Source organism: Lissotriton vulgaris, chromosome 9, assembly GCF_964263255.1.
Source record: "Lissotriton vulgaris chromosome 9, aLisVul1.2, whole genome shotgun sequence".
NCBI lineage: Eukaryota > Metazoa > Chordata > Amphibia > Caudata > Salamandridae > Lissotriton > Lissotriton vulgaris.
In genome coordinates this window covers 593,654,476-593,681,902 of record NC_141697.1, presented here as the reverse complement: position 1 = coordinate 593,681,902, position 27,427 = coordinate 593,654,476, and the positions used below count along the sequence as shown (strand labels likewise).

The 27,427-nt window shown below is 47.6% G+C and overlaps 1 protein-coding gene across 2 annotated transcripts in view; it reads left to right on the top strand.

Moving 5' to 3' along the window:
• MTA2 (metastasis associated 1 family member 2) overlaps nt 1-27,427 on the top strand; it is a 355,080-nt gene that overhangs the window by 91,880 nt on the left and 235,773 nt on the right. For both annotated transcript variants that reach the window (XM_086938190.1, XM_086938191.1), the window contains exon 9: nt 5,603-5,791. In XM_086938190.1, coding sequence (XP_086794316.1) covers nt 5,603-5,791 — 189 coding nt within the window. The remainder of the gene's footprint in view (nt 1-5,602; nt 5,792-27,427) is intronic.

Genomic DNA, 27,427 nt, shown 5'->3' with positions numbered 1-27,427 from the left:
CTTTGGATGTTGGAAAAGCTTACCCTCAGATGGTCACGGTTGGGGTGGCGCCTGGTTCTGAGTCTGCAGGCGTTGTCTAGTTCGTCGAGGAGGGTCTTTGGGCACTGGACTTTGGGTCCCAATTGCCGGGGGGGACGTCCTCGTGGTCTTGGTTCATTCTGGCACAGGCCGGGCTCGGCGAGTGCAGAGTGGGCTGGTCCGGAGCTTCCTGGCTGGCACCAGGGTGGTTGTTGCAGCAGAGCCTCTGCTGATGGGAATCCCAATCTTGAGGAGGGTAAAGGCAGGCAGGTCCTCTGGGTGTCCCAAGGTTGCTGTCCGCAGGCGTCACCGGAATTAGGCAGGAGCAGGTTCCAGGGTCGACAGGCCGGTAGGGCTGGGGCCAAGTCAGTTGTCGTCCTGTTAGCAGCTGCACGGCGGGTCGTCTTCCTCTTGATCTTCTTTCCTTATCAAGATCTGAGGAAGGAAGGTTCAGGGAGCCCCTAAATACTGAATTTAGGGGCGTTACAGGTTTGGCAAGAACCAATAGGTCCCTGTCCTGGTGTGGGTACACACCCTAGCCTGCTCTCCTCCTGTGGGAGGGGGGCAGGAGCCTAGCTGTGATTGGGTAGGGCTCCCCATCTTCAAGATGGCCAGAGCCCGGGGTTGTGCTTCACCTAGTCTCCCCCACCTGAGGGGTGGGGTTGGCACAGGCTGGCACCCCCCCCCTTTCTGACTCAGTTTTTCCTGCTAGTCTTCCCGCCAGAGTGGGGGTCAGGACTGGTGGGGGCCAGTTGCTGACTACAGCAAATGGTCTGGAGAAGCTCACAGAGGCGGCAAGCCTTTGAAGCTTCCCCCTGCCCATCCTGGGGGAGGAGACCTAACACCTCGCCCAGGATGTGCATTGTTGCAGGCCCAGGAGAGTGGGGGCTCTCCACCCAGGGGTCCAGCAACATGTCTGCGGTGTGGCAGCCTCTGCAGCCACTGCAGCCACTCAACCCAGACGTGGATTGTAGGTTAGGTTTTCAGGGGGCATCTCTAAGATGCCCTCTGGTGCATTTTACATTAAATCCCACACTGGCATCAGTGCGGGTTTAATGTGCTAAGTTTGATATCAAACTTGTCAGTCTTCAGTGTAGCCATTATGGTGCTGTGGAGTTCGTAATGATAACCTCCCAGCACCATATACTCTTAATGGCATCACTGCACTTACAGTGCCCAGGAATGGCCTGGGGTACTGTAGGGGCACAGGGCTCATGCACCTGTGCTCACACCTCAAGCATAGGGCACCCAGCTAGAGGAGTGACTGAAGTATGCCAGGGCAGTGGGTTCTGTGGGCATGGCATACAGGGATGTGTGCCATGTCGACTCTGTTTAGTCCTGTACTTGTACACTCAGCCTGCAAAGGCAGTGTGTGGGTGTCAGGGTACAGGGCCCCTGAGGGTGGCACAATAAGTGCTGCAGACCTCAGGGGCATTCTCTGGTCACCATGCCCTGGGTACCTAGGGTACCATCTACTTGGGGCTGACATGTGGCCAGAGATGCCAATTGGGTTTTAGGTTCAACGCAGTTTTAGGGAAGGAACACAGGCCCTCGGTAGCTGGTTGGCAGGAACCCAGGGCACACTCAGTCAAAGCACATCAGCAGTTCAGAAAAAAGCGGGTGCATACCAATGCAAGAAAGATGGCACTTTCTCAGTGTCATCATTGGAGCGCACAGTAGTAGTGACAGCAGTGGTGTCGTCATTTTGGAGTACAGCAGTTGTCATCATTGGAGCGCACAGTAGTGTCAGCAGTGGTGTGTCATCATTGGAGCGCACAGTAGTAGTGTGTCATCTTTGGAGTGCACAAGTAGTAGTTTGTCAGCATTTGTGTGTCATCATTGGAGCGCACCGTAGTAATGTCAGCAGTGGCACGTCAGCAGTATTGTGTTAGCAGTGGTGTGTCATTGTGGAATACAGCAATGGTGTGTCATCATTGTGGAGTACAGCAATGGTGTCATCATTGTGGAGTACAGCAATGGTGTGTCATCATTGTGGAGTACAGCAGTGGTGTGTCATCATTGTGGAGTACAGCAGTGGTGTGTCATCATTGTGGAGTACAGCAGTGGTGTGTCATTGTGGAGTACAGCAGTGGTGTGTCCTCATTGTGGAGTACAGCAGTGGTGTGTCCTCATTGTGGAGTACAGCAGTGGTGTGTCCTCATTGTGGAGTACAGCAGTGGTGTGTCCTCATTGTGGAGTACAGCAGTGGTGTGTCCTCATTGTGGAGTACAGCAGTGGTGTGTCCTCATTGTGGAGTACAGCAGTGGTGTCATCATTGTGGTGTACAGCAGTGGTGTGTCATCATTGTGGAGTACAGGGTCAAGACTGATTTGCATATGGCCATGTCTGAACTGGGGTGGTGTGGTGAGCAAAATAACAATGGATTAAACCCAGATCTGTGACTGGGGGTGAATGTTTTGCCATTGTGCAACATTCCGTCCATCACTTGTTGTTTTTGCATCATTGTGGAGTACAGCAGTGGTGCGTCGCCGTTGTGGAGTACAGCAGTGGTGCGTCGCCGTTGTGGAGTACAGCAGTGGTGCGTCGCCGTTGTGGAGTACAGCAGTGGTGCGTCGCCGTTGTGGAGTACAGCAGTGGTGCGTCGCCGTTGTGGAGTACAGCAGTGGTGCGTCGCCGTTGTGGAGTACAGCAGTGGTGCGTCGCCGTTGTGGAGTACAGCAGTGGTGCGTCGCCGTTGTGGAGTACAGCAGTGGTGCGTCGCCGTTGTGGAGTACAGCAGTGGTGCGTCGCCGTTGTGGAGTACAGCAGTGGTGCGTCGCCGTTGTGGAGTACAGCAGTGGTGCGTCGCCGTTGTGGAGTACAGCAGTGGTGCGTCGGTGTTGTGGAGTACAGCAGTGGTGCGTCAGCAGTGGTGTCATTATAGAGGCACACAGCAGTGGTGTCATTATCAGCAGTGTTTTCAGCAGTGGTCCATCATTGGCGCGCGGGAGAGCAGTGGCGCGCGGGAGAGCAGTGGCGCGCGGGAGAGCAGTGGCGCGCGTGAGCAGTGGCGCGCCAGCATTTTGGGGTTCATCAGTGGTTTATCACCATTTTGGGGTTCATCAGTGGTTTGTCATCCCCAGGGCGTAAAGCAGAGGTCTATCTTTACTAGGGCGCACGGCTGCGGTCTGTCATCGGCCGCCCGAGTGCCGCTGGCCGTGCCAACTTTGCCCTATCCTACTTCCCCATTTGCCCTGGGCAAGTGACCAGGAGCCCAGCTCCCACAAACATTGGGCCTAACTACCTCTGCACCCGGCCGCCCCAGCGCCACTAAGGGTGAACCAACTGTCCCTACCTGACCCTGGAGGGCCCCTGAGTCTATGCACGGAACCTTAACTTCACCAGTCGAGTACTCACCTGGAAACCGGTAACTCACTTACCTGCCATTTGGATCACATTGACTGGCTTGACTCGAAAAATCTTCTAAGTGTGAAGTTTTGTAAACTTAAAATATTCATATAAAATCACCCGAATGCCGAAGTACTCACCTGTGATCAGGAGAGAAGCCAGTTTTGTACCTTGTAGCCCAGTACTGAACCGCAAAAGTAATCCTTACCGGGTTTACTAGTAACCTGAATTTTCTCCATAGTAATCCATTGTCTGCTTTTCTATGAAATTTCTTTTGTGTCTACTTTTGAAAACTTGAAATATTCTTTAAAAATCATACGAAATACTGAAACGAAATTACTTACTTGTTTTAAGTTGAGACCCCGTGCTGGACCTGGAAGCCCAGTACTGGATTATAAAAGTAACAAGATCGTCCTTTACCTACAACATGAATTTTCTCCTATTGGATAACATTGCCAGATTTCTGTTGAAAAGTGTGAACTTTTAAAATAGCTTTATATTCCTGGAAAATCACTGCAAAAACTAAAACGTTTTTACTGAATTGTTTTCAGTTTAGACCCCATGACTGAATCTAGGATCCAGTCCTGGAAGTACCAAAGTAATCTACAAAGTAATCAACTGTTAATATAAGAAAATCCATTGAGCTCAATACGAAATTGTGTGTAGAATTGTGTTGCCTACTGCAACCCCTGTACCTATTGTGTTTACAAAGTTTATTGCCTTTCTGCAAAGTACTCATCTGAGACCTCGCATATTGAGAACAGTATAATTTTTGATACCTGTTGGTTCTAAAAATAAAACAACTATATATTTGATATAAAAACAGTTAGCCTGGAGTTCAGTCCTTGAGTGTGTGAAACCTTTTGCTGACTGAGTGTGTACAACAAATGCTTTACACTGTCCTCTGGTACTGCCTTACTGCTCGACCAAGCTACCACTTTAGAGAGTAAGGTCACACCTGGCTTTAACCTCTGTTATACGTCTGGGGTTTGTGGACTCTAGACACACTGTACCTTATTCTGGTCCAGTATATATAGTGCCACTTTCTCACACTGGGACTTTCTCATCATGAACTCCTCAGCTCCAGAAAGGCTGTACTGAAAACTGGGAAGTTTGATCTCAAACTTCTGAGCACGTTAACGGGATTTAATGAAAAATGAACAGAGGACATCTGAGATGCCACCTGAAAAATGACCCGACTCTAGTGTCTTTGATGACTGGCTGCTCGCCGGCTGTCACCCACAGACATGTTTCTGGATTCCTGAGACTAGAGCCTCCCGCACTCAGGGTCCTGAAACAAAGCACATCCTGGGCAGAGGTGCCCATTACACTTACCTGTACCAGGCCTGACTTGGTTCTAGGAATAAAATATAACTAAATTGTATTCAAAACAAATTGGTCAGAGTTCTGTCTTCGAGTGTGTGAAATCATTTTGTGCTTAAGTGTGTACAATAAAAGCTTAACACTAACCTCTGATAAAGCCTTACTGCTCACCCACACTACCACAAATAGAGAGTAAGGTATTATCTACTTTAGCCTCTGCCTACCTTTGGAGATCCACTGGACTTTGTGCACACTATACCTTACTTTGGTATGGTATATACCGAGCCAGCTTCCTACAAGGGTGCTCCCGCAATATCTATTAACTACCCCCTCCCTCATCTGCCATTTCTTGCCTGCTGGTGCCGCTCCCCGGTGTGTTGCCTGGGGGCTCCAGTGTATTTCCATGGCTCTGTGCAGACTTGTGTGTTTTCTTAACCCAAAAAAAAAGGAACACAAAAGATTGACACTGCAAGATCATTTGTCAACTTGTGTATATTTCTTGGGATTACATTGCTAGATCTCCCTTCGGTGTATTTTTGATTTTCCTCTGTTGATTGTCGATTCATTAGCCCTTTACCCTCCTCCTCATGTATATTTCTTAACTCTCCATATCCTCACTGTCCCACATTGATGCATTCCAAGAATGCTACAGTTTTGCTTTCCTGTGCTCCCTGATCTTTTCTAACCCTTTATTCCATTAAATTCCATGGTTTCAATTGTGGAACTGAGCCACATCGACAGGCCTGCTCACCTCACTGCTTCTCCTATACTTTTCTATTGCTTGGAGAGAGCATGCACTGGGCTGCAGTTTCTGAACAGTTCTGTTTTGTCCTAGTTGTCCACAGTGCGCTTGCACATTATGTCGATATGTGAACAATAAGGTCTGTTTTACATTTCAATTTGCTCTTCCTAGTTCCATGCCATGGACACCTTGCAGAAGAATGGCTATGACCTGGCCAAGGCCATGTCGACGCTAGTGCCACAGGGAGGACCAGTGCTGTGCAGAGATGAGATGGAAGAGTGGTCTGCCTCAGAGGCCATGCTGTTTGAGGAAGCACTTGAGAAGTATGGAAAGGACTTCAATGACATCAGACAGGACTTTGTGAGTATGTGAGGTTTAAAGGGCAGTTGTGGGGCAGGGTTTGGCATTATGGAAAGGTTGATCAACCAGATTTTTTTCTACAGACTTCATTTAAAGATTTTATGGGACATATTAGATGCACATGATAATTGCACTCCATTTCTTTTCTTATTGTCTTACTGTAATGCAGCTGGTTGAAACATTGCTATTCGTTTTCAGGCCCTCGCCCCAATCCCCACTCATCTCTCCCTTTTTCATAGTCCAATTCCCCTCAAGGTCTTCTATTCCCAAGTCATTTAATCAATGTAATCACTATCCGATATTTCTGATTCAAAATATGTTGCCCATATCTAACATTTTTAGACTGAGCTCACCATTGTTGTATGTCCTGGTCCAACCCTGTGTTCTGCATTTTTTTATGCAAGTGCTTAAAAGGGGCCCAATATTTTTCCGATTGATTTGTCCTGTTTTTTAGCTTACCGTTTAGTTTTTTCTTGGCCTGTGCAGATCATAACTTGGACCACCACATATTTCGTACAGGAATCTATGAAGCTTCCAAAAGTGGTCTATAGTGAGCCTTGTGTCTATGCGTAAGGATGGAATGTATGTCATTACATCGCATACTAATACCACGCATGCCATTACAAGGCGGGTATTATTACGCAATGTCAATGACGACATGCCATTGCATCGCAAACTATTGCCACTACTATACCTTTACCACGCATGCCATTACAACGCAAAGGCATGCATGGTAAAGCTATACTCATGGTTAAAGTTTGCAAGGTAAGTGACTAGCCTACCCCTACACAACCCTCCCGCGGGCCTCTCCCTACAATAACACTACTCTACCCTGCACGACTCCCCCGACACTACCATAAAACACTACAATACAACACTACCCTTAACCCTAAAAAACTGCACTACACAAACACTACAATACTACCCTAACCCTACACTACAACACTACCCTTAACCCTAAAACACTACACTACACAAACACTACCCTAAACCGCTACCCAAACACTACAACACTACGCTACACCCTGAAACACTACACTACTCAAACACTTCAACAGTACCCTAATTCCTAATACTACAACACTACCCTAAAACACTACACTACACAAACACTACAACACAACCCTAAAACCAAAAGCACTACAACACTACCCTAAAACACTACACTACACAAACACTACAACACTACCCTAAAACACTACAACACTACACTAAACCCTAACACACTGACACTACCCTAATACACTACCCTAAAACACTACACTACAACACTACCCTAAAACACTACAACACTACACCCTAAAACACTGGCATTACCCTAAAACGCTACACTAACACTACAACCCTACACTTAACCCTGACACACTACCCTAAAAAACTGACACTACACTAAAACACTACACAAACACTACAACACTACTCTAAACCCTAAAACAGACACTACCCTAAAACTCTACACTACACAGTCTAAAAATACCCTAAAACGTAAAACGCAACCCCACACAACACAAACATTACAAAACTAAGTTGACACTACCCTAAACCCTACAAAAGTAACCCCCACCCCAAGCACAAATCCCCTTACCTCTCTTTCCTCGTAGTTCCTCTCCAGCGTCACCGTCTCTGCTCCCGGTTCCTCAACGCGTAGTAAAAGTTGCGTTGTAATGGCTGTTTCCCGTAAGGATGCTTTTTTGTGACAGTACCAAGAGGCTATTCAGAGTCTCTCCCCATGTCGCTAATCAGCATAGTCAGTCGTTCTAACTTTAGCGCAATCGCAGTTCTAATTTGGTCTGTTGTCTTTTTCAAAAAGCTTGTAGATCACTTAATTGCTACCATGTGTGCCATTGTTCCTCTTTCATCACACCATCTCCAGCTGAGCTCCTCTTACTCAAAAACTGCATGTAGACGAGCTCGGGTTAGGTATTGATGCACCAAACGTGTTTAACTTTTTTCTTTTTGCTGGCTGCAATTTGACATCGTAGCTGCCCTGGGCTTTATATTCAGCCATCCTCTTTCAGTGATTTGTAGTTCTAATCCTGCTTCCCAAGTGGCTATATTTGTGTGGTTTGGTTATTTATTTCAAATTCCCCAATTGTCTTAGGCTGTGAGAAGGTGGTTCTAAGCATCTTACATGCCTGTATTTTTTTCCTTTTTAATCACCTGTTTTTTTACCTTTTACTGTGGGGGAGCCTCGTAACCTGTGCCTCACCCACTGTAAACTCATGGTAAAATGGTACTGTGCGTGTTTACCGCCAGTATATGCCTTTTATTATGAGGCAACTGTGAAATGGCACTTGGCTGGTTAACACTTGCACACTTGTGCGCGAATGTGAGAGGGCTGCACGTGGGAGACTCCTGTCATGTGCAGCCCAGAAACTGCGCCCAGGTAGCCCACCGCAGAAGGGGCTAAGTAGAATTGGGTAGTGACCGGAGATGGGCCTCATAATGTAGGTACACATGTGAGGGATACTCTGTGTGCTTTACTGTTTGACTGTAACGACATTCATTATACGCTTATGGGAATGACTGTCATGGGGGGCGTAGCTCCAGTTCTCTTTGGGTTAGAGATTCCAGAGTCCCACAAATGTACACTGTAACCTGTGTAAAAATAACAGCTCTGTTGAGTCCTAAAGCATATCTACACAGATTATCCTCGGTTTGTGACAAGATGGAGGCAGGGAGCGCAGGCACGACCCACCCCAGAACTGAGAGGGGGCCCAGGACGATGGCCGAAGTTTGGTGGTGGGGGAGGGGGGGGGGGGCGGGCTGGTCGCACTCTCTGGGTGGTCTGGAAGTCTGCTGCACCACACGCATCTGTCCACAGGAGTTGGCAGACCAAATTGAAGAGCTGGCTCACGCAGCAGCACCCGAAGGAGCTGCCTGTGTGGGGAACTGGGTTGAGCTTCCCAGTGTGCTCGCCAACGCTCTAGGCACAATGAAGACAACTGTTGTGGCCTGAGGTTGCGCTAAATAAAAGAAATGAGGAAAAGGAAATGTTCAGTGGCTCTCTCCAGTGCCTCATATGCACTACTAAGTTCGAGGAGTGCCCCATAATAATGACATGTGACTGTCAACATTTCCTTACAAAAATTGCTTATTTTGGCTTTGTGGTGGCTCCATGAGAGATGTCATCACCAAAGGAATGCCCGAGATGTGGGGGAGCTGCAGGAGCTACACAGTCTTCCACCAGCCCCCCCCCCTCCCCACACACACTGCAGTTACAAAGTCCCCACCCTAAGTTTAGAGGGGCATCAAAAATATAACTCCTTAAGGGTTTTACCTTGTTGTAAAGCCTTCTTTTTTCTAGAACTTTTGTTCAGCAGCTTGGAATGATGTGCCATCTTGGGGCAAAGTTTATTGCTGCTACCAGTTGTGGCCTTATGATGGTTAATATGAGCTTTTCATGTTAAAGGATCCCCTCCAGGGGTGAAAGGTGGTAATTACACATGTACATTTCCCAAAGTTTTTTTTTTTTAAAGATTTTCTTTACTTTTGTATGAATGCAAATCAATAAAATGGCTGTCTGTGACATAAAATGCATACGGCGAGGAAACCTATGGCATACAGTTAGTGACTGGTAGTGATATGTGACAGAGTGCTGTACAAAGGTGACATAAAGAACATATATATAACAAAGAAAGTGTTTAGTTTTCAAGTCCAGAACTTAATGCATAAATCCCAGCAGTAGTTATGATTTTCTGTTCAAGTCAGGGAAATTGCGTGGACTAATTGAGACAGTAATGTCGACGTTTTGACCCTTAACAATTGTGCAGTGGATTACACATCAGAGGCAGGTCTTCATCAGGACAGGGGGGAACAGTGACAGCCTGTTGAATAATAAATATATAAGTGAGTGGTGTGTATACTTGGTGTGAAAAAAGCACGAGGTGCAGTAGCAACATCATGCTTACCAATGACTTTGGGTCCTATTATATGGGCATCCAACTTGCAGCAATTTTCAGGGAGGTGTCAGCCGACACCTCTGACTCCCATCCGGGGATTGTGATATGGAAATAATGTGGAGCATTAATCAAATGTGGTACAGGGTCCTGTGCCATGATGCAGGTCAGTAACGGTATTTCCCTGCATACCTGTTTAAAACATAAATTCCAGTCTTCACCAGCCGATGGGAATAATTAATAAGGAGCCGCCATTGCAATCTAATAACTGTGGAGGCACAGGACGAAATCAGTGCAATGCCTGGATCACTCGTGGAAAACATAACGGTATCTCGCGCCCGTGTTAATATAATGAGGACAATGGGAGTCTGTGTGCAGTCTACACCCACAAATGATGAGAATAATACTTAGACAATGAAAACCATGCGTGCCAAGCGCCATGGTAGTGGGGCATCAATTATTACATAGAAAATGAAATGCAAACCCAATTCATGTATGCATATAACTTGTGCACCTAACGGAATGGCAATGATGACATATAATCAAACCGGGAAACACGGCGCGCACAATGGTAGCGACCATGCACGAACCGGCCGCATCCACAAGCGAAGGTGCCTGGAGAAGGCCAACCAAACAAGCAAAAGAAGAAGCGCGGCGGAGCACCGCAACAAGCGCACCACAGCACCGCAACACGCGAGCCACACCCGCAACACCGACGTCCACGCTGCCTCCAGACAGAGCATAGGGGCAGAAAAAGGAGCGCCAACCCACCCGAAGGAGACAAACCAGGAACGTCTTCGAGCGTCCGCGCCAGCCCAGCCGCGTGATCGAGAACGCCAGCACCTGCCAGCTCCCGTGCAACCGCGAACGCACCAGAGCTAACGCGCCGACCGGCGCAGCAGCCAAAGTGCACGGCGTGTCCCACATGGACATTTACCAAAGTGATGTCCTTTAGGGACTGTTCGCAAGAATGTAGTATGTTTATTTTTGATAAGTGTTGATGTTGCAAACACCCTCTAGGGGTGTGAACTATAATTCCATAAATGTTCTGATAATAATTGTATTGCTCTCAGGGGCTATGCTAAAAGTGGTATTTCATGCTACAAGTAACTTTGACACAAATTACCTACACATGAGTAGACCTATCCTCTAGTGAATGCTTTAAGTAATGATGCTGACAAACACTTGTATGCCATGCTTTAAAGCCCATATTAAGTGTGCGACCCTTCAAAGGGATGTTCCATGTTTGCATTTCTAATGCAAGTTAATGTTCTGACGCGATTTGTTGCTCTAGACCTCCCTTTGGGAGGGGTAAGAATGATTACGCAATGTCATCCCAAAAGCATTTCCATCATCTGTAATGTTTGTAAATTGCAGCATAGTATTGAGTAGTGTGTAATGTGCTTTTTCCTTTTTCAAAAGAAAAGGTACAGATTGTTATTGTGCATCTGTGAATGGAGATTACTAGCCCATACCACCTCCCTTGAGTAAGCCTTAGACTGCTCAGCAACGCTACCCTATGAGAGTCAAGCGCTACAGTGGGGTGTTTGGTTCACAGGGGTGGATAGGCGCAGACCCATTACTTATGGAGCCCCCACAACTAGTGACCCATTTTCCGAGTTGCCTTTTGTGTACTTTTTTCTTTTAAAAGAGATTGTTACTGTCGGATCTCTAATGCCTTTGTTTCTTTCTTCTCTTTGTGTCACCAGGCACATTAGCTGATCATATCTATAAGGATCTTTCCTTGATCTGTCACCGTTTTTGATATGTTAGTGATCTTGTTAAAGAGATAATCTAGTGTTGCCTATGGGTAGTTCTGATATTTTCTAGACCCTTTATCCTTCAGGCGCAGTGGGATAAATGGGTTCTTGACAATTGGGGACAGTGGTGATTGATACGTAGCAGCATCCCCTTGCCTGACTGTTGCTTTCCATTCTTGTAGTGTAATAGTGGAAGTATGCAAAAGGAACTTTCCCCAATGTGTCTGAGGGGATTGTCATGGCATGTAACAGTATGGTGCCAAATATTTGCTCTACCGTTACCCATAATTTCAGACTTTGTGAGTTGGGTAAATCGTATACAGGTCTCAATTGTATTGCTTGGATGTACCACTTTTTAGTTCGAAACCACTGTCTGGTTGCTAAACAAATTCTTGTGGGCATTCTGAAAGCTTTCCTAGAAATGCATGCCACCCATTGTTTACTATTGGCTTTGATTTGTAACTTTTTCTGGCTTTCTATTTGCTGATTTTATTTGTTTTAGGCTGTTTAGCATGCCTTAATCACTCCTGTGGAGCAAACCTTGTTCACCATTGCTCCTTAAATTCTTCCACAAGGCCTTTAAATTTTGTTATTACCTGGTCACATTTGCTGTGTGTTCAAAGACCGAGGTCCGATGTCGGGCTCTGTCTTACAAGGGAGCTTGGTGTTTCATTTTCTTCCTGTGACTTCAAAGTGAGAATGTACGTGACAATCTTGTCTGGTACTGGGAAAGAGGGTTTTTTCTAGCACACAACAAAAAGTAAATGTATATAAATGAACTGTGAATATATCAGAATTCCAAAAGCACAAATTAAGTACTTATTTTTGTAATACAGACGTGTGGTGGAAACAAATAATTTTGCAGCAGGATTAATTTTTTCAGATTCACATACTGTGCATAATTCCGCAATCTAGTGGTTGGGTCTTGAATGCTCCTCTTATTCTTGTTCCTTTGTTTGTTGGACATCAACTGTCCTCATCATGTGGTGCTTCGTCAAACCTCTCCTGACATCAATTGCCCCTAACCGGAAGCCTCCATGTGTGTAGTCGCTATCTTCAGATTCTTTCTTCTGCCACAGGTCTGGAAGCATCTCCGATTGTTCTCCAATCGCCGAAAGAAGAGTGTTATACTGGGGGTTTGTCAAAGACAATGCCGATGTTCTGGAGAGAGAACTTTGGTACCGTGATCCTATTTGTGGAAAATTCAGTCAAATGTTTTCATCAGTGGTAATCTTCTCCATCAACACTCTAGAGCCCCCAAAGCTGCCTCAGTGCCAAAGTTCTCACAGACTGAAGTCGAGCCGAAATCGAAATAGCCTTTCGCGGTCCCACACCAAGGACACCGCAGGTCGACGTGCCGCTGAAAAGATGCTTGCATTGAAGGATGGCCGAAATGGCAATGAACCTCCATAAAAAGGTGTTCGAGGCATATGAGCTGCAGATTGTATACTTTTGCATAGATCGCCATCTGGTGTTTGGCTCGGATGTTTGCACTTTGTTTTTGTCTTGGAAGAAGTCTTTGTAGTCACGAGGTAGGTGACTCCTCCCTAGGACGATAGTGCGCATGGGCATCAACTCCATCCTTAGATATTTTGTTTCCACCATCAGGTTCAGTTGTGAATTGCTGCGCTTCGGGTTGATATCAGTTTCGAATCCCGCTCCGACACGCAATCCCTCTCCACTCAACGGTATTGTCTCCATCGCTTTTCCCTTTTTGATGCGCATCTTAAAATTAACTCCTCGACGTGGGCCGTTGGGCCTCTCTGCGCCAACTGCGCCTGCAGTCAATGGAAAGGACTCCTTTCAAAAAATGCTACAGCTGTGGTGCTAAGTTCCCACACATAGACTTGCACGAGGTGTACAATCTCTGCCTCTCCCCGGTGCACGAAGATTAAACCTGCAAGGCCTATGCATCGTTCAGTTCAAAGAAAACCATCCATGATAGTCTGACTTGACGTGACGAAATGTCTTGTGGAAGCAGTTAGATTCCGGACATCTTCGATGCATACCCCGATCTCCAGCCGGAACAATCAGGTGATGACTAACACGTCTCTGAGGCTGACCACTCCGAACAAGAGACAGTCACCCTCGCTCAACGGTCCATGAGTACCGAAATCCCTCTCCCTTAAAGTAAACCGAAGGCTCCGGTAACACACTCGCCCTCCGGCTCAGGTTGACACTGGCAACATGTTTCAGACGCCCCGGGCCCGGCTACGAAACCTAAACATAAGCCTTCCGGCTCGAGCCAACCCCATTCCTATTCTGAAAAGTCCTCCTCGGTACCGATGCAACAAGTCAAAGAATTGTCTATGCCGAAGACCGCCTTGATGCCAGAGCCCTCGGCATCGAAGCATAGCAAGGACAAACACTCAGAACCGAAGAAATCTTCAGAGCCGAAAAAAGGCTTTTGACTCCAAAAAATTTTCAGAGCTGAAAAAAGTTTCAGAGCCGCAAAAACTAAGTCTTAAGACCTCACGGAAAGCCTCACAAACTCCCTCCATAGAAGGTCCGGATACAAAATCTTCGACACCGAGCAAAGACATTTTGTCCATGCAGCCTGCACCTTATTTGGCTGATCCAAAGCAAATAACTTAGATGTTTTGCTAGAAACTTTCGCACCCTCGCAAACATCAACAAGCACCCTGCTAATGTTAAAAGGCTTGCTTAAACATGCCCCAGTTTTTTTAAAGACCCAGACAGTACCAGGTTGGATAAAAAATACAAGGCAGCTCCCAATGACCCAATTTACATTAAAGGTCCGATTCCCTTAGATTCCCTTGTGGTAACTAACGCATGCATGCTTGCAAACTCACAAAGTACAGGCACCACCCCCACCTTCTGTTAAACCATTGGTGGATCGCCAGTGCCCAAGCTTTATTGGCCAGGGCTCACTAAGACGAGCTTGAAAAGACCTTCCTGACCGGTAGAAACAAAAAGCCAACAACCTTATCCAGGAGGGTAAACTAATTGTCAACACCTCAATAAAACGTGTGCTCGATGCTGCTGATCTCGCGCAATTAATAATAGCATCTTATTGCGTAGACACGCTTGGCTCTGGGTTTCCGGATTCAAGCAGGAGGTTCAAACTGCTATTTTAAATCAACCATTTGATCAGGAACATCTTTTCGGCCCTCAGTTGACACATCCCTTGAAAGATGAAGAATACCAAAACTGCTAAATCTATGGGGGCCTTAGTTTCCTTCCCCTAGAGGCTCTGGTCGGCTCCGTCTACGGAGCCAGCTCCAAAACCATGGGTTCAGAACATCCCTCCTCCACCTCCTACAAGAGCTCCACTCAAACATCCCCAAAAGCATACTTTCATGGAGGCTACAGAGGCAACAACAAACAATCATTTGCAATGCAATATGTCTTGCATTAGGTAAGTTTGAGCTATTGGTATTGTAAATGACACATTTTTTATTTGTGTTGGTTTTGAAAATAGCGAAATTATTGGCATTGTCATTTACAATGCCAATAGTTATAACTTTCGCAAATGTGACACCTTTAGCATTTGTAATGCAATATGTGTTGTATTTACGTGACTTAGATGTATTGATATTACAAATAACAATGGCTTTTAATTTTTTTAATAATTAATACTTAAAAGGTATTGTAATTTATAATGGCAATAGCTTAAACTTTTGTAAATAACTTTTGTGAAGATTATGTTCATTGTATTTTATTGTGATGAAAATCCAAGAACAGAAGTGAAATATTAACATCTTTCTGTGACATTTGTAATAAAGCTTGAAACATTGAGAGAACATGGTTGCACAGATTGATGCTGTGGTGGCACTGAGTGATGTGGTGGCGACGAGTGATACTGTGGCGTTCAGTGATGCTGTGGTAGCGCATAGTGATGTGGTGGTGCCCCTGAGTGATGCTGTGGTGGTGCTGAGTTATGCTGTGGTGATGCGATAGAGTGCGATAGATAAAGTGCGATAGAGTGCTTCCGATAGTGCGTGTATTTATGTTGCATTGAGTAGTAGAAGTATGAGGTGTGTAATATGTCACCGAGTGGTATTATGTGGAGTGTATTTACATTGCATTGCGAAGAGTGTAATTATGTGGCACTGAGTGGTATTTGGAGTGGATGTTGCGTTGAGCGCAGTGTAATTATGCAGCATATAATTATGTGGCCCTGAGTGGTAATGTGTGGAGTGTGTGTTGCATTCAGTAGAAATATTATGTGGCACTGAGTGGCAGTGGTGACGTGGAGCTCCCATGCCTGAGGGAAAGCCACTTGGTGGCTGCAGACGTAAAGAGGAGCAGAAGTGGCGGCTGAGGCCGCTGATGCAAGTGCGGGGCTTCCATGAGTGAGGGAAGCCCCGCGTGTGCCAGGTGATGCGGCGGAGATAACATCAGGGGAGTCCTGAGCATGACGGAGCCTGCAGCAGCGCAGCAACAAAAGAGCCTGGTGAGTGATGGGTGTGTGTGTGTGTGTGTGTGTGTGTGTGCGCTCTCTCTATTGCAGGAGGCTGACTTGCCTCAGAAGCGGGACAGGAGATGAGCACAGCGTGTGGGTTTACGCGCGGGTACACCTGCTCAAATCGCAAAAAAGCTCTGCGCGTGCCCATCTCCTGACCCACTAGTAAACAACAATAAGCCTCACTGGTGACAGCGCTTCGCACTGCGTACGCCAGGCTCGACCTAAAAAGAGAGGTAGTGGCAACAATAGCCGCACCCCCCTACCACTAAACAATAACTTCCCTGCACTTCCCCCGATCTTTCCACTCCTGTCGGGGGACATTACAGTTCCTACCGGTCTGGAATTCCATCACAACAGACAAGTGGGTAAAACAAATTATCCAGTATAGTTATTGCCTGGAAAACTCCCTTCTAATCCTCCACCCCCTTCCCCCCCCCCCCCCCCCCCCCCCCCCCCAAACATTCCTCCCAGACAGCGTCCCATGCCCTTGGAACATCTGACACTTCTCAAACAAGAGGTTTTCTCTCTATTACAAAAACATGTAATAGAACCAGTCCCCTTGCCTTATCAAGGCCAAGGGGTTTACTCCATGTATTTCCTAATCCCAAAAAAGGACTGCTCCCTCAGGCCCATACTGGGCCTCGGACTGCTAAACCTCTACATTTAGTCAGACCACTTTCACATAGTCACTCTCCGACAGGTGCTCACACTACTTCAACAAGGCGACTTTCTTTCCACTCTGGATCTAAAATACGCCTACTTCCATATTCCTATTCACCCCGCTCACAGGAAATATCTCCGGTTTGTGGTAAATGGTCAACACTACCAATTCAAAGTCCTCCCATTCAGGATCACTACAGAACCCAGAGTCTTCACCAAATGCCTCACAATAGTGGCAGCCCACTTAAGGAGACAGCATATTCATGTCTTACCTTATCTGGACGACTGGCTCATAAAAGCCAAATCACATAGCAGCTGTGTGCAACACACACACAACACAATTCAGCTTGGGATTCACAGTAAACCTTGCCAAATCCCATCTCTAACCGTCCAGCATACAACAATACCTAGGGGCTACAATAGACACTTCAAAAGCTCTAGCATATCCTAATCCAGTCAGAATAAGCGCCATACAGTCTTTAATCCAAAAATGTCAGCCTCAACACTCACTACCAGCGCGAGTGTTCATGCAGTTAATCGGGATGAGGGCCTCCTGCATTCTCCTCGCCCCTTATGCAAGACTCCAAATGTGTCCCTTACAGGGATGTTTGGCACGTCAGTGGGACCAGGCTCAAGGTCAGCTAACAGATCTGGTGTTGGACGCCCGCACCCATCGCTCTCTGCAGTGGTGGAACACCCAAAACCTTTCCAAAGGGCGGCTGTTCCTCGACCCGGTTCCACAGACCGTGCTAACAGCAGACTCATCGCTCACCGGCTGGGGAGCTCATCTTCAAACACATACCATCCAGGGCATGTGGACCCTCCAACAAAGATAATTCCACATAAACTACTTGGAATTGTTAACAATATTCCTAGCCTTAAAATCCAACTCCACCTCCTTGGCAAAGCTGTCCTGATCTGTACAGACATGACAGCAATGTACTACATACAAAAACAGGGGGGGCACACTCTCTGCAGCTTTCACACCTAGCTCAGAGTATATGGAGATGGGCCATTCCGCCAAACATATATCTCCTTGCAGAACACCTCCCAGGTGTACACAATCAGATGGCAGATCTACTCAGTCATCAAACACAGCAGATCCACAAATGGGAACTTCATCCTCACATTCTTCTTCCATTCTTTCACATGTGGGGCCACCCAGAAATAGATCTGTTCACCACACACCAAAATGCCCAACCTTCGCGTCCAGATATCCTCACCCATTGTCCAAAGGCAATGCGCTATGGATGAACTGGTCAGGCAAATTTGCCTTTCCGCCTCTCCCACTCATTCCGTTAGTGGTTCGGAAACTCAAACAGCATTCCCTCACAATGATCCTAGAAGCTCCAACATGGGCCCGACAACCATGGTTCCCAACTCTATTGGAACTATCAGTAGTTCCTCATCAAAAACGCCATCTCTCACCCAAGCCTCTCACCATGGAGAAATGAGACATCCAGATCCCAATCAACTCAACCTTGCAATCTGGCATGTGAGGTCTTAGAGTTTGGCTACCTAAATCTTCTGCCAGACTGTATGAATATCATTAAAGAAGCTAGACGCCCTACCACCAGAGCATGCTATGCAGCAACATGGAAACGATTTGTCACTTATTGTACAAACAACAAATCAATCCACTATAGGCTTCTATTCAGAACATTATCTGCTACCTCTTGCATCTACAACAATGTAACCTAGCATATACATCTATTAGGCTACATCTAGCTGCCATAGCAGCCTATCTCCAAAACAGCCAACATATTTATTTTATTTATTTATTTTGAAGGTTTTATTTTGAAGGTTTTATATAGCGCGAACAAGATCTTTGCAGATATCAGAGCGCTTTACAAGACAACGGGGGTGATAGAGTAATACAATGTAATAGTTGAGGTAGTGAGGTAGTTGCATAGTAGTTACATAGTTACATAGGTAGGTCAAAGAAAACATGAGGTAGGTCACAGGTGAGGTAGTGAAGGTACAAGGTGCATAGTCAAACAGTTGTGCCAATACTATAAAGTGCAACAATAAGGAGCATATACTTGCTTAAGCGTGTTAAACATTTTTGGGGATAACATAAAGGAGGGCATAGTTGGTGGGTGAGTGCAGAATGTGTAGTTACATAGGTGCATCAGTAGTACAAGAGTAGGGATCGTTGAGGTGGTGTAGGTACAGTGTGCAAAGTCAGACAGGTGCGTCAACAATATAACAATATACAAAGAGGGAACGTAGACAATCAGGTAAATCGATAATACAAGTAATACATAAAGACCAAGGTGGTCAGGCAGGTCTTACAGAGCAGATTCATGAGAGATACAGAATAATAGATCATATGTGTTTAGCCATGAGGAACGCTTTTACTTCTTTCTTAAAAAGTTTGTTGGAGGAGATGAGCCTGGTTTCAGGTGGGAGTGAGTTCCAGATCCTGGGTGCCATTCCTGAAAAGGAGCGTTTATAGGTTTTTTCCTTCCGAAATCTTCGAGGCTTCAGTAGAAGATTGTTTGTTCTTCTAGTAGTTCTAGAGCCACCCGAAATTGTCAGCTTTTGAGTGAGGTAGGCGGGTGAGTTCATGTGTACAGCCTTGTGTGTCATGCAGGCGATTTTCAGATGAATTCTGGCTTCAAAAGGCAACCAGTTCAGGGCTTTAAAGTCAGGGGAAATATGCGAGTGCTTTTTTGAACCAGTGATGAGTCTCGCTGCAGCGTTGAGGGATGCTCTTAGGGGCGCCGTTGTAGTTAGGGGGAGCCCGCAGAGGGCGATGCTACCATATTCTATGTGCGGGATGACTATAGATTGTACTGCAGTTTGGAAGTCTTTGGTTGGAAGGAAGGGTTTAAGTTTTCTCAAGGTATTGATTTGGAAGTTCGCTCCTTTGGTTGCCTTGCTGATGTGCTGCTGCATGTTGAGATTGGCGTTGAGTGTTATGCCTAGAGATTTTGCCGAGTCTACGACGGTAGGTTGTACATTTAGAGCCGTTAAGTGTTTAAGCCATGTTTGGGCCGTAGAGATTTTTGCGGGAGGTGAGATCAGGAGGAACTCAGTCTTCAGCGCATTGAGTTTGAGGTGATTCTCGGCAAGCCAGGATTGGGTGTTTCTGATCGTGGTGTTCAGAAGCATGATGTCCTTGGGAGATTGTATTTTGAGATAAAGTTGGGTGTCGTCGGCATACATGTGAAAGTGAACATTGGATGTCTGTAGCAAAGTAGTGAGGGGTTCCATAACTAGGTTGAACAGTGTTGGGGAGAGGGAGGATCCTTGAGGGACGCCTAGCGATACTGGTACCGGAGGGGACAATAGGTTATTACTTTTGAATCTTTGTGACCGGTTGTGTAGAAAGGTGAACCACTTGAGAACAGTCCCAGAAATGCCCATTCTTGTGTTTAACAGTTCGAGTAAGTTCTCATGTTTAACTGTATCGAATGCTGAGGAGAGATCCAGGAGATTGAGGAGGCAAGTATCGTTTTGGTCTAGGATTTGGAGGGCGTCTTCCACTATGTGAGTCATGGCCGTTACGGTACTGTGCCCTGCTCGGAAGCCTGACTGATGGGCGTTGAGGAGATCAAACTTGTCTGTGTTTAGTCAGTTATAGCTGTACGCATTTCAACAACAGTTTAGCGAGGGTGGGAATATTTGTAATAGGGCGGTAATTGTTTAGATAAGTGGGGTCTGCTGTTGTTTTTTTAGTAGCGGTGTGACTTGCCCGACTTTGAGGGCGTTAGGGATGGATCCTTGTTGAAGAGAGCTATTGATAATCTTAGTCCAGAGTGGGAGGAGCAAAGGGGTAAAGTCTTTTACAGCGTTAACCGGAAGGGGGTCAGTGAGGTGATTGGATGGTTTCAGGGTGCTGAGCAATCTGCCAATTTCTTCTTCGGAGTAGGTGCCAAAGGATGACCATGTGGCAATGTTCTTTGGTTCAGGCATAGCTGTGTGTTGGGGGTTGGAGTACAGGATTGCGTCATTGAGGAGATCGCTTCTTATGTTGTCAGTTTTTTGGATAAAGAAAGCAGAGAAATCTTCACATGAAGGTGTAACGCCCATGGTGCTGAGTGTCTGGGGTTGTTCTTTGGATTGTGTTCTGATTAAGTCAAAGAATTTTCTTTGGCGTTTTTTTGCTTGGGCGAGCTGGAGGCTGAAGAAATCTCTTTTTGAGCCTTTTATTTTCCTGAAGTAGGCGTTTCTCTGTTTCTTCAGACTTTTTAGGTGCGCTGCAGAAGGGGCTGACCTCCAAGTGCGCTCTGCCAATCGCATCGCCCGTCTATCCTCATTGAGGCTCCCGTCATACCATGGGTTGGAAATCTTGGACGAAACTCTTTTCAGTTGCATGGGTGCAGCCTCATTGATTATTGTGGACATAGCATTGAGATAGTGGTCAGTCAGTAGTTGAACGTCCGTAGCGCCGGGAGGAGGGAGTAGTCGATTGCGGCTGTTGGGCGGTAAGGAGATTGGGTTGAGTTTCTTCAAGTCTCTTTTCCAAACTTTGGGCTTTGAGGGTTGAACAGGGTTAAATTTAAGTTTTTCATTGATGAGGAAGGAGACAATATGATGATCTGACCAGTCACAAGGTTGGATTGACTCAAGTTGAATAGCGTCCTCTTTGGATATGATCAGGTCTAGGATAGAGCCTCTCTCGTGGGTCGGGATCAAGTGTGTTGAGGAAGCTTTTGAGGCTGTTTACCACTGTCACTGCTGTCATTCCAGTGGAGATTGAAGTCGCCAAGGAAAATTTGGGTGTTCTGCCGTCCCGAGTTTGCTGATATTGTATCGATGAGTTGTTGGGAGAAGGAGATCTTGTCCCTCGGTGGGTGGTATATAATGTGTAGTGAGCATACCGGTTTGCTTTCGCTGATGACATCAAGGCAGAGGTATTCACAGGATGTAAGAGAGGGGGCGGACGCTTTAGAGTCTGAGAGGTTGCTTCTGTAGATACAGGCAATTCCACCGCCTGTCTTTTTGGCCCTGTCAAGTCTAATGATACAGTAGTTGTGGGGGACTAGGATGTCCAAGATAGGTGTAGAGGAATCAGACAGCCATGTTTCAGTTAGAATGGCTAGATCCAGTTCCGTAGACATGATGAGGTCGGCGACCTCCGCGGAATGTCTTTGGGCCGATCTGCAGTTGAGAAGTATGCATTTAAGGCTAGTGGTGCAAAGGGTGGAGGAGGGTTCTATAGTGAGGGGTACATTAGTGAGGTTGTTGGGGACGGCGCCTCTGTTATCCTTTTGGTGCCTGAGGGGGTTAGAGATAATCGTTGGGATGGACATGTAGTTGGTGGCTAGGCGATTTTGGGGAGCCGGAGCGTAAGAGTGGAGAAGGGTGAGTACGTCATGGTCTGAGATCATATTGGTAGTGCGTCTGGGGCGATTGGTGTTATTGCGATAGGGGGTAGAGGTCCAGTGTGGGGAGAGTTGTGTGATAAGGCAAGTAGGAGGTGATGAGGAAGTGTTGGGTGTAGTGGGAATATTACGCTTGGTGGTAATGTGATTGCGATTGTTATTGCGATTGGTGGTATTGCGAGGGGGGATAGAGGTCCTGTGTGTGGAGTGTTGTGTGGTAGGGCGAGAAGGAGATGTTATTAGGTGTAAGGGTGGTGGTGGGATGAGGGTGTCTGGGGTATGAGATGAGCAACTCTTTGATGGAGTGTAGTTCTTCTTTCATTTGGAGGAGGGTGGACATAATCATGTCCAGCGTGGTGATGGGCGCGGGGTTGGGGGGGGGGTACTGGCGGTGAGCAGGCAAATAGGTTGCTGGAGACGGGGGGGATCGGGGTGGAGAGGTGGAGCTGGTGAGGGGGTTGGATGTGTTAGCGAGAGGATAGGTGTTAGGGTTGGTGTTGGCGTTATTGGGAAGGGCATCAGTACTAGGGGGGGGAAGGGTAAATGGGGGCGATGTGGAGGCTGGCTGTTGTGGGGGATGAGGTGTGATAGTGGGGTGTGAGCGAGGGGGGTGAGAGGTTGAAGGAGGGGTGAAGGCTAGGCGTGACGGGAGGGCTAAGTGTGGGGGGGGGGGAGATAGGCGGAGAGAGAGTCATGTTGTGTGGGGTGCCGTTGGGGGAGGAGGGGTGTTCTGAGAAGATTGGTGTGGAGGATGGGGCGGGAGTGCCAAGTGTGGGGGGGGGATGTGGGAAGATGAGCGGAGGTACGAGGGTTGGTAGGGGGAATGGGGGACCGGGTGGTGTATGAGGAGGCGAGATCTATGTCTGTGAATGAGGGTGGGGGAGGGGTAGCTGCAACAGGTGGGTAATTGACTGCAGTGTTGGGTGCGACGGTGAGGTGTGTGTGGTTCTGGTGCTGAACTGGGTTAGGAGAGTTAAGGGTGGGCGCTGTGACGTCAGGGGAGGTAGGACAGGAGGTGGTATGCGTGTAAGTCCGAGGGTTGGAAAGGTGCTCTTTGAGAGTGGGGAACAGGTTGTCAAGTAGTTCCAGGTTCCTGTCTGTCGCTTGAATTAGGACAATCCCGTTATTGTATATAGTGATGGTGGTTCTGCCTGGGAAGAGTTGGGATGGTGTGATGGAGAGTGTTAGGCCATGAGCGGTTTTCTTGGTGGTGGGGACGGTGAGTAGGGTTAGGAACGCTTTTCTCCATTGAGCTCTGCGTGAGGTGTGGAAGATGATATCAATGTTCAGGGCTCCATTTTACATAGCGCTTTACAAGCAGGTGTATAGCAAATAAAACTCAAATTACAGACAGAAACGAAAAATAGTTATGTTCCGAGCACATCATACGAAGAATGACAGCATGTAAACATAGTTCATGTGAACTTGAACAGGAGAATAGCTTTCACTTCTTTTGTGAACAATAGAGTGGAGGGATTCCGTCTGGTTTTAGGAGGTAGTGCATTCTTAATCCTAGGGGCAATCCCAGAGAAGGCCCGATTGTATGTTTTCTTCTTAAAAAATCGTTGTGGTTTTAGTAGAAAGTTATTAGTGCTTCTGGAGTATCTATTGCCACAAGATTGTACCAGTTTCTGTGCCAGGTAGCTCGGAGAATTGTAGTGAATAGCTTTGTGTGTCATGCATGTGATTTTCAGTTGAACTTTAGCTTCAAAAGGTAACCAATTGAGGGCTCTTAAGTCTGGGGAGATGTGGCAGTTTCTTTTGGAGCCAGTGATGAGACTTGCAGCTGAGTTGGTTAAGGGTCTTGGGGGGGGGGGGGGGGGGAGAATCTGGGGAGCCCGCAAAGGGTAGCACTCCCATATTAAATTCTGGGGAGTACTAGAGCTTGGACAACAAGTGTGAGGTCATTTGTGGGGAGGAGGGGTTTGAGTTTTCTTAGAATATTCATTTGATAAGTTGCTCCTTTATTTTATTTTGAAGGTTTTATATAGCGCGAACAAGACTCTTGCGAGTATCTGAGCGCTTTACAGGTCATAAATTGAAGGCAAGAGATAGTATACAAAGAACACCAATAAAGAAAACAAATACACTGAATATATATATAGTTCAAGTGAATTGAGCCATGAGGATAGCTTTCACTTCTCTTTTGAAGGAGGCAGTGGAAGGGATCATTCTTGCTTCACTGGGTAAGGCATTCCAAATCCTCGAAGCCATACCAGAAAAGGACCGGTTATAAGTTTTTTTTTATCTTGGCGAATCGTTGCGGTTGTAGAAGAGTCTTGGCACTCCTAGAGGCTCTGCTGCTCGCTGAGAGCACCAGTTTTGCAGCGTGAATCTTTCTGGATTCACTATGTTGTGCATATTCCGCGGTCTTGTGGTTGGGTTCGGATTCGTAGTCTTTTCTTTGTTTTTTTTTTTTTTTTTTGTAGCCCCTGTGGGCGTCGGCGTCACACCTCCTCGGGTGCATTTCCGGTGACGTCGGCATGCTTCCTGCGGAAGCTCCCACTCTTGGGCGCCATCTTCAGATTCTTTTTTCCGCGGTCGGGTCTGGATCGTTCGCGTTTGGGCTCCAGACATTTTTGGAGAAAGAAGGAAGAAAAGACAGAAAACGCAAGGAGAAGTCATCTGAAGACTCCAGGGAACTTCATCGACGAACAATCAGCAAGGAAAAGGGCGTTTTTCATCGAGATCCTCGACGAACGTCGACGAACACGCGGTCAGGGAGGCCCTGGACGCTCGATGATGGACAACACGCCGTTCAAGTTCTGCCGTAACTGCCACCACAAGTACGCGCAGAAGGACCAGCACCCGGTATGCAACCTTTGCCTACCGGTGAATCACGAAAGCAGGGACTGCAACGCCTGCTCCGCCTTTTGCCGAAGAGGCTGAAATGCCAGAAACCGGTCCCCGGTAGCTTGTCTCCTTTCTGGTAAAGAATTGGCTTGGTAGTTTAGTCTGCCCTGTTCCCATGATGCACTGGGCCAGGGACAGACTGATTTGCATATAGCCAGGTTCTGAGCTGGGATGGGGCAGTGAGATAAATAACGGTGATGGATCAAGCCCTGATCTTTGGACTGGGTAAGAGTGGTCTGCTCAATTCAGACACTCTGTTCATCACCACCCCCTTTTGTAAACCGCCTGTGAGAGAGGCAGAGGGTAGCACACGACACCCTGCAGGGGAAGGGCCCGACTCCGTCCCTCCATGACCTGGGGATGTCCTCTGAGGAAGAAGACAACGCTGCCGCCGAAGACGACAGCTACACGGTCGTAGAGACCGATTACACGAAGACTTCTGATAAGGTAGGAGACTCTTCGGCCCCAAAGAACCCGAGAGACTCTGAGTCTCGAAAGATCGAGGGCAAGACCCCGAAAGCGCCGACGCCAAAAAAGGCGGCGTCCGCGACTACTCACAGGCCCAGCGGATCCTCCGAGAAGGAGTCCCCGGTGCCGAGAGCTGCTGATCAGCAGAAGACGTCGAAAATCGTCCACGAAAGGGATCGATCGACGCCGAGGGAGAAAGACCCTAAACTAACGACGCCGACCACAGACCCGGTTCGGCGTCAACGTCGAAAATTTCGACACCGAAAAGCACGCCACCGGGCCAGCAGACGAAAAGAGCGGCCGATCCATCCGACGCGGAACACGCGGTCGAGATGGAGAAGAAGAGGAGGCGTCTCGAGGCCGAAATGGAGAACATCATACAGCGTAAGAAGGATTTCGACGCTAAGATGAAGGCCTTCACGATTCCCCACAAGACCAAGCCACCGGTGGTGGAGGTGGTCGAGGAGGAAGAAGAGATCGCCGAGGAACAGGACCAGGACGTCGAGGTGCTCGACTACCAGGATGAGTTCGACAATGCCTACGATAGCTACAACTATGGGGAGGAAGAGGACAGCAGGACGGACGCAGAGTCGGCCCCCTCTGACCTACAGGAGGTAGACTACATAGATGTCGACACCGACAGCCCGGAGGAGGCGGTCGACACATACCCCTCGAGGCCCTCACCGCCGGACGACATCGGGGCATGCAACTCGGTGATACAATCTGCCGCAGCAGCCTTCAAGCTCAAGCTCGACGAGGAAAAGCAGAAAGCAGACTACCTTCTAGAGACTTTGCTCCCAACACAAACAAGGAGCCAGTTCCTTCCAATGCTCAACAGCGTCTTGGCTCAGGGGAAGGAAGCATTCAAGGAGCCCGCAACATGCAAGGCGGTAACTCCCAGAACAGAGAAGAAGTACAAACACTCCTCAAAGGACCCGGCCTACATTCAGGGCACGGTCTCCGCAGACTCCATTATCACGGCCGCAGCTAGGAAGAGGGCGAGCGTATCCACTACCTCAGGCCCACCGCCGGATAAGGAGAGCAAAAGAATGGATCTGGTGGGCAGAAGGATCGAACGGAATGCCGCGACCCACTGGCGCATGGCTAATTCCAACGCCCTGATAAACAGGCACATGTACCAGATCATGGAGGGGCTGGGGCAGTTGGTGAAGGACCTACCCCAGGATGCCAGGCAGAAGGCCGAAAAGCTGGTCGAAGAAGGGAAAAACGCAGCAAATTCTTGCCTTAAGACGGCCCTGGACGGAGCAGACACCGCCAGCAGGCGCATGATGATGGGTGTCACGGAAAGGAGACACGCCTGGCTCAGGATCTCAGGTTTCAAACCCGAGGTGCAACACAGTATCCTGAACACACCGTTCAACTGCAACACGCTGTTCGGAGCAACAGTTGACGAGAAGCTCTGTCAACTCAAAAAAGATAACGAAACGGCAAGATCCATGGGGGCATTGCAGTTCAGAGGCAACAAAAGGGGCACCCCGTCACGGAGGCCCGGCGGGAGAGGTGGAAACCAGCCAGGTACATCACACCAGGCTTTCCAGCAAACGCACCAGGCAGACTCACAGACTCAGCAAGGCCAGCAGAAGCAGTCCTGGCAGTACCAACCAAGAGGCCAGTCCTTTCGAGGGAGAAATGGACGTGGGCAAAATAGAAGAGGGGGACAGCAGCCCACCTCGAAGTGACTTCAAAGACCTCCGGCTGCCCGCCCACAGAAAAGATCCCAGGGGGCACCACGTACAGAGGGGTCTGGACAATCTAAACACCTACGACCACATAACACCAGTGGGAGGAAGATTAAAATTTTACCTCCAAGAATGGAGAGAAATCACATCAGACAAATGGATCCTCAACATTATCCAATTCGGATACTGCTTGGAGTTGGAGGGGAGGCCAACAAGCAGGAAACCAAGGGGAAAGCCACCAGCAAGAGAACAGCTGGCGCGGCTTCAGGAAGAAGCAAAAGAACTTCTACAAAAGCAGGCCATAGAACGGGTTCCCTTCAAGGAAAGAAACAAGGGAATATACTCAACGTACTTCCTGGTACCAAAGGTAGACGACACAATGAGAACCATCCTAGACCTGAGGTTCCTGAACAAATTCATAAGAACACAAAAATTCAAAATGACCTCCCTACAGGAGGTACTACCGCAATTGCAGGTCGGAGACTTCATGGTCACGATAGACCTCAAGGACGCCTACTTGCACATCCCGATGAA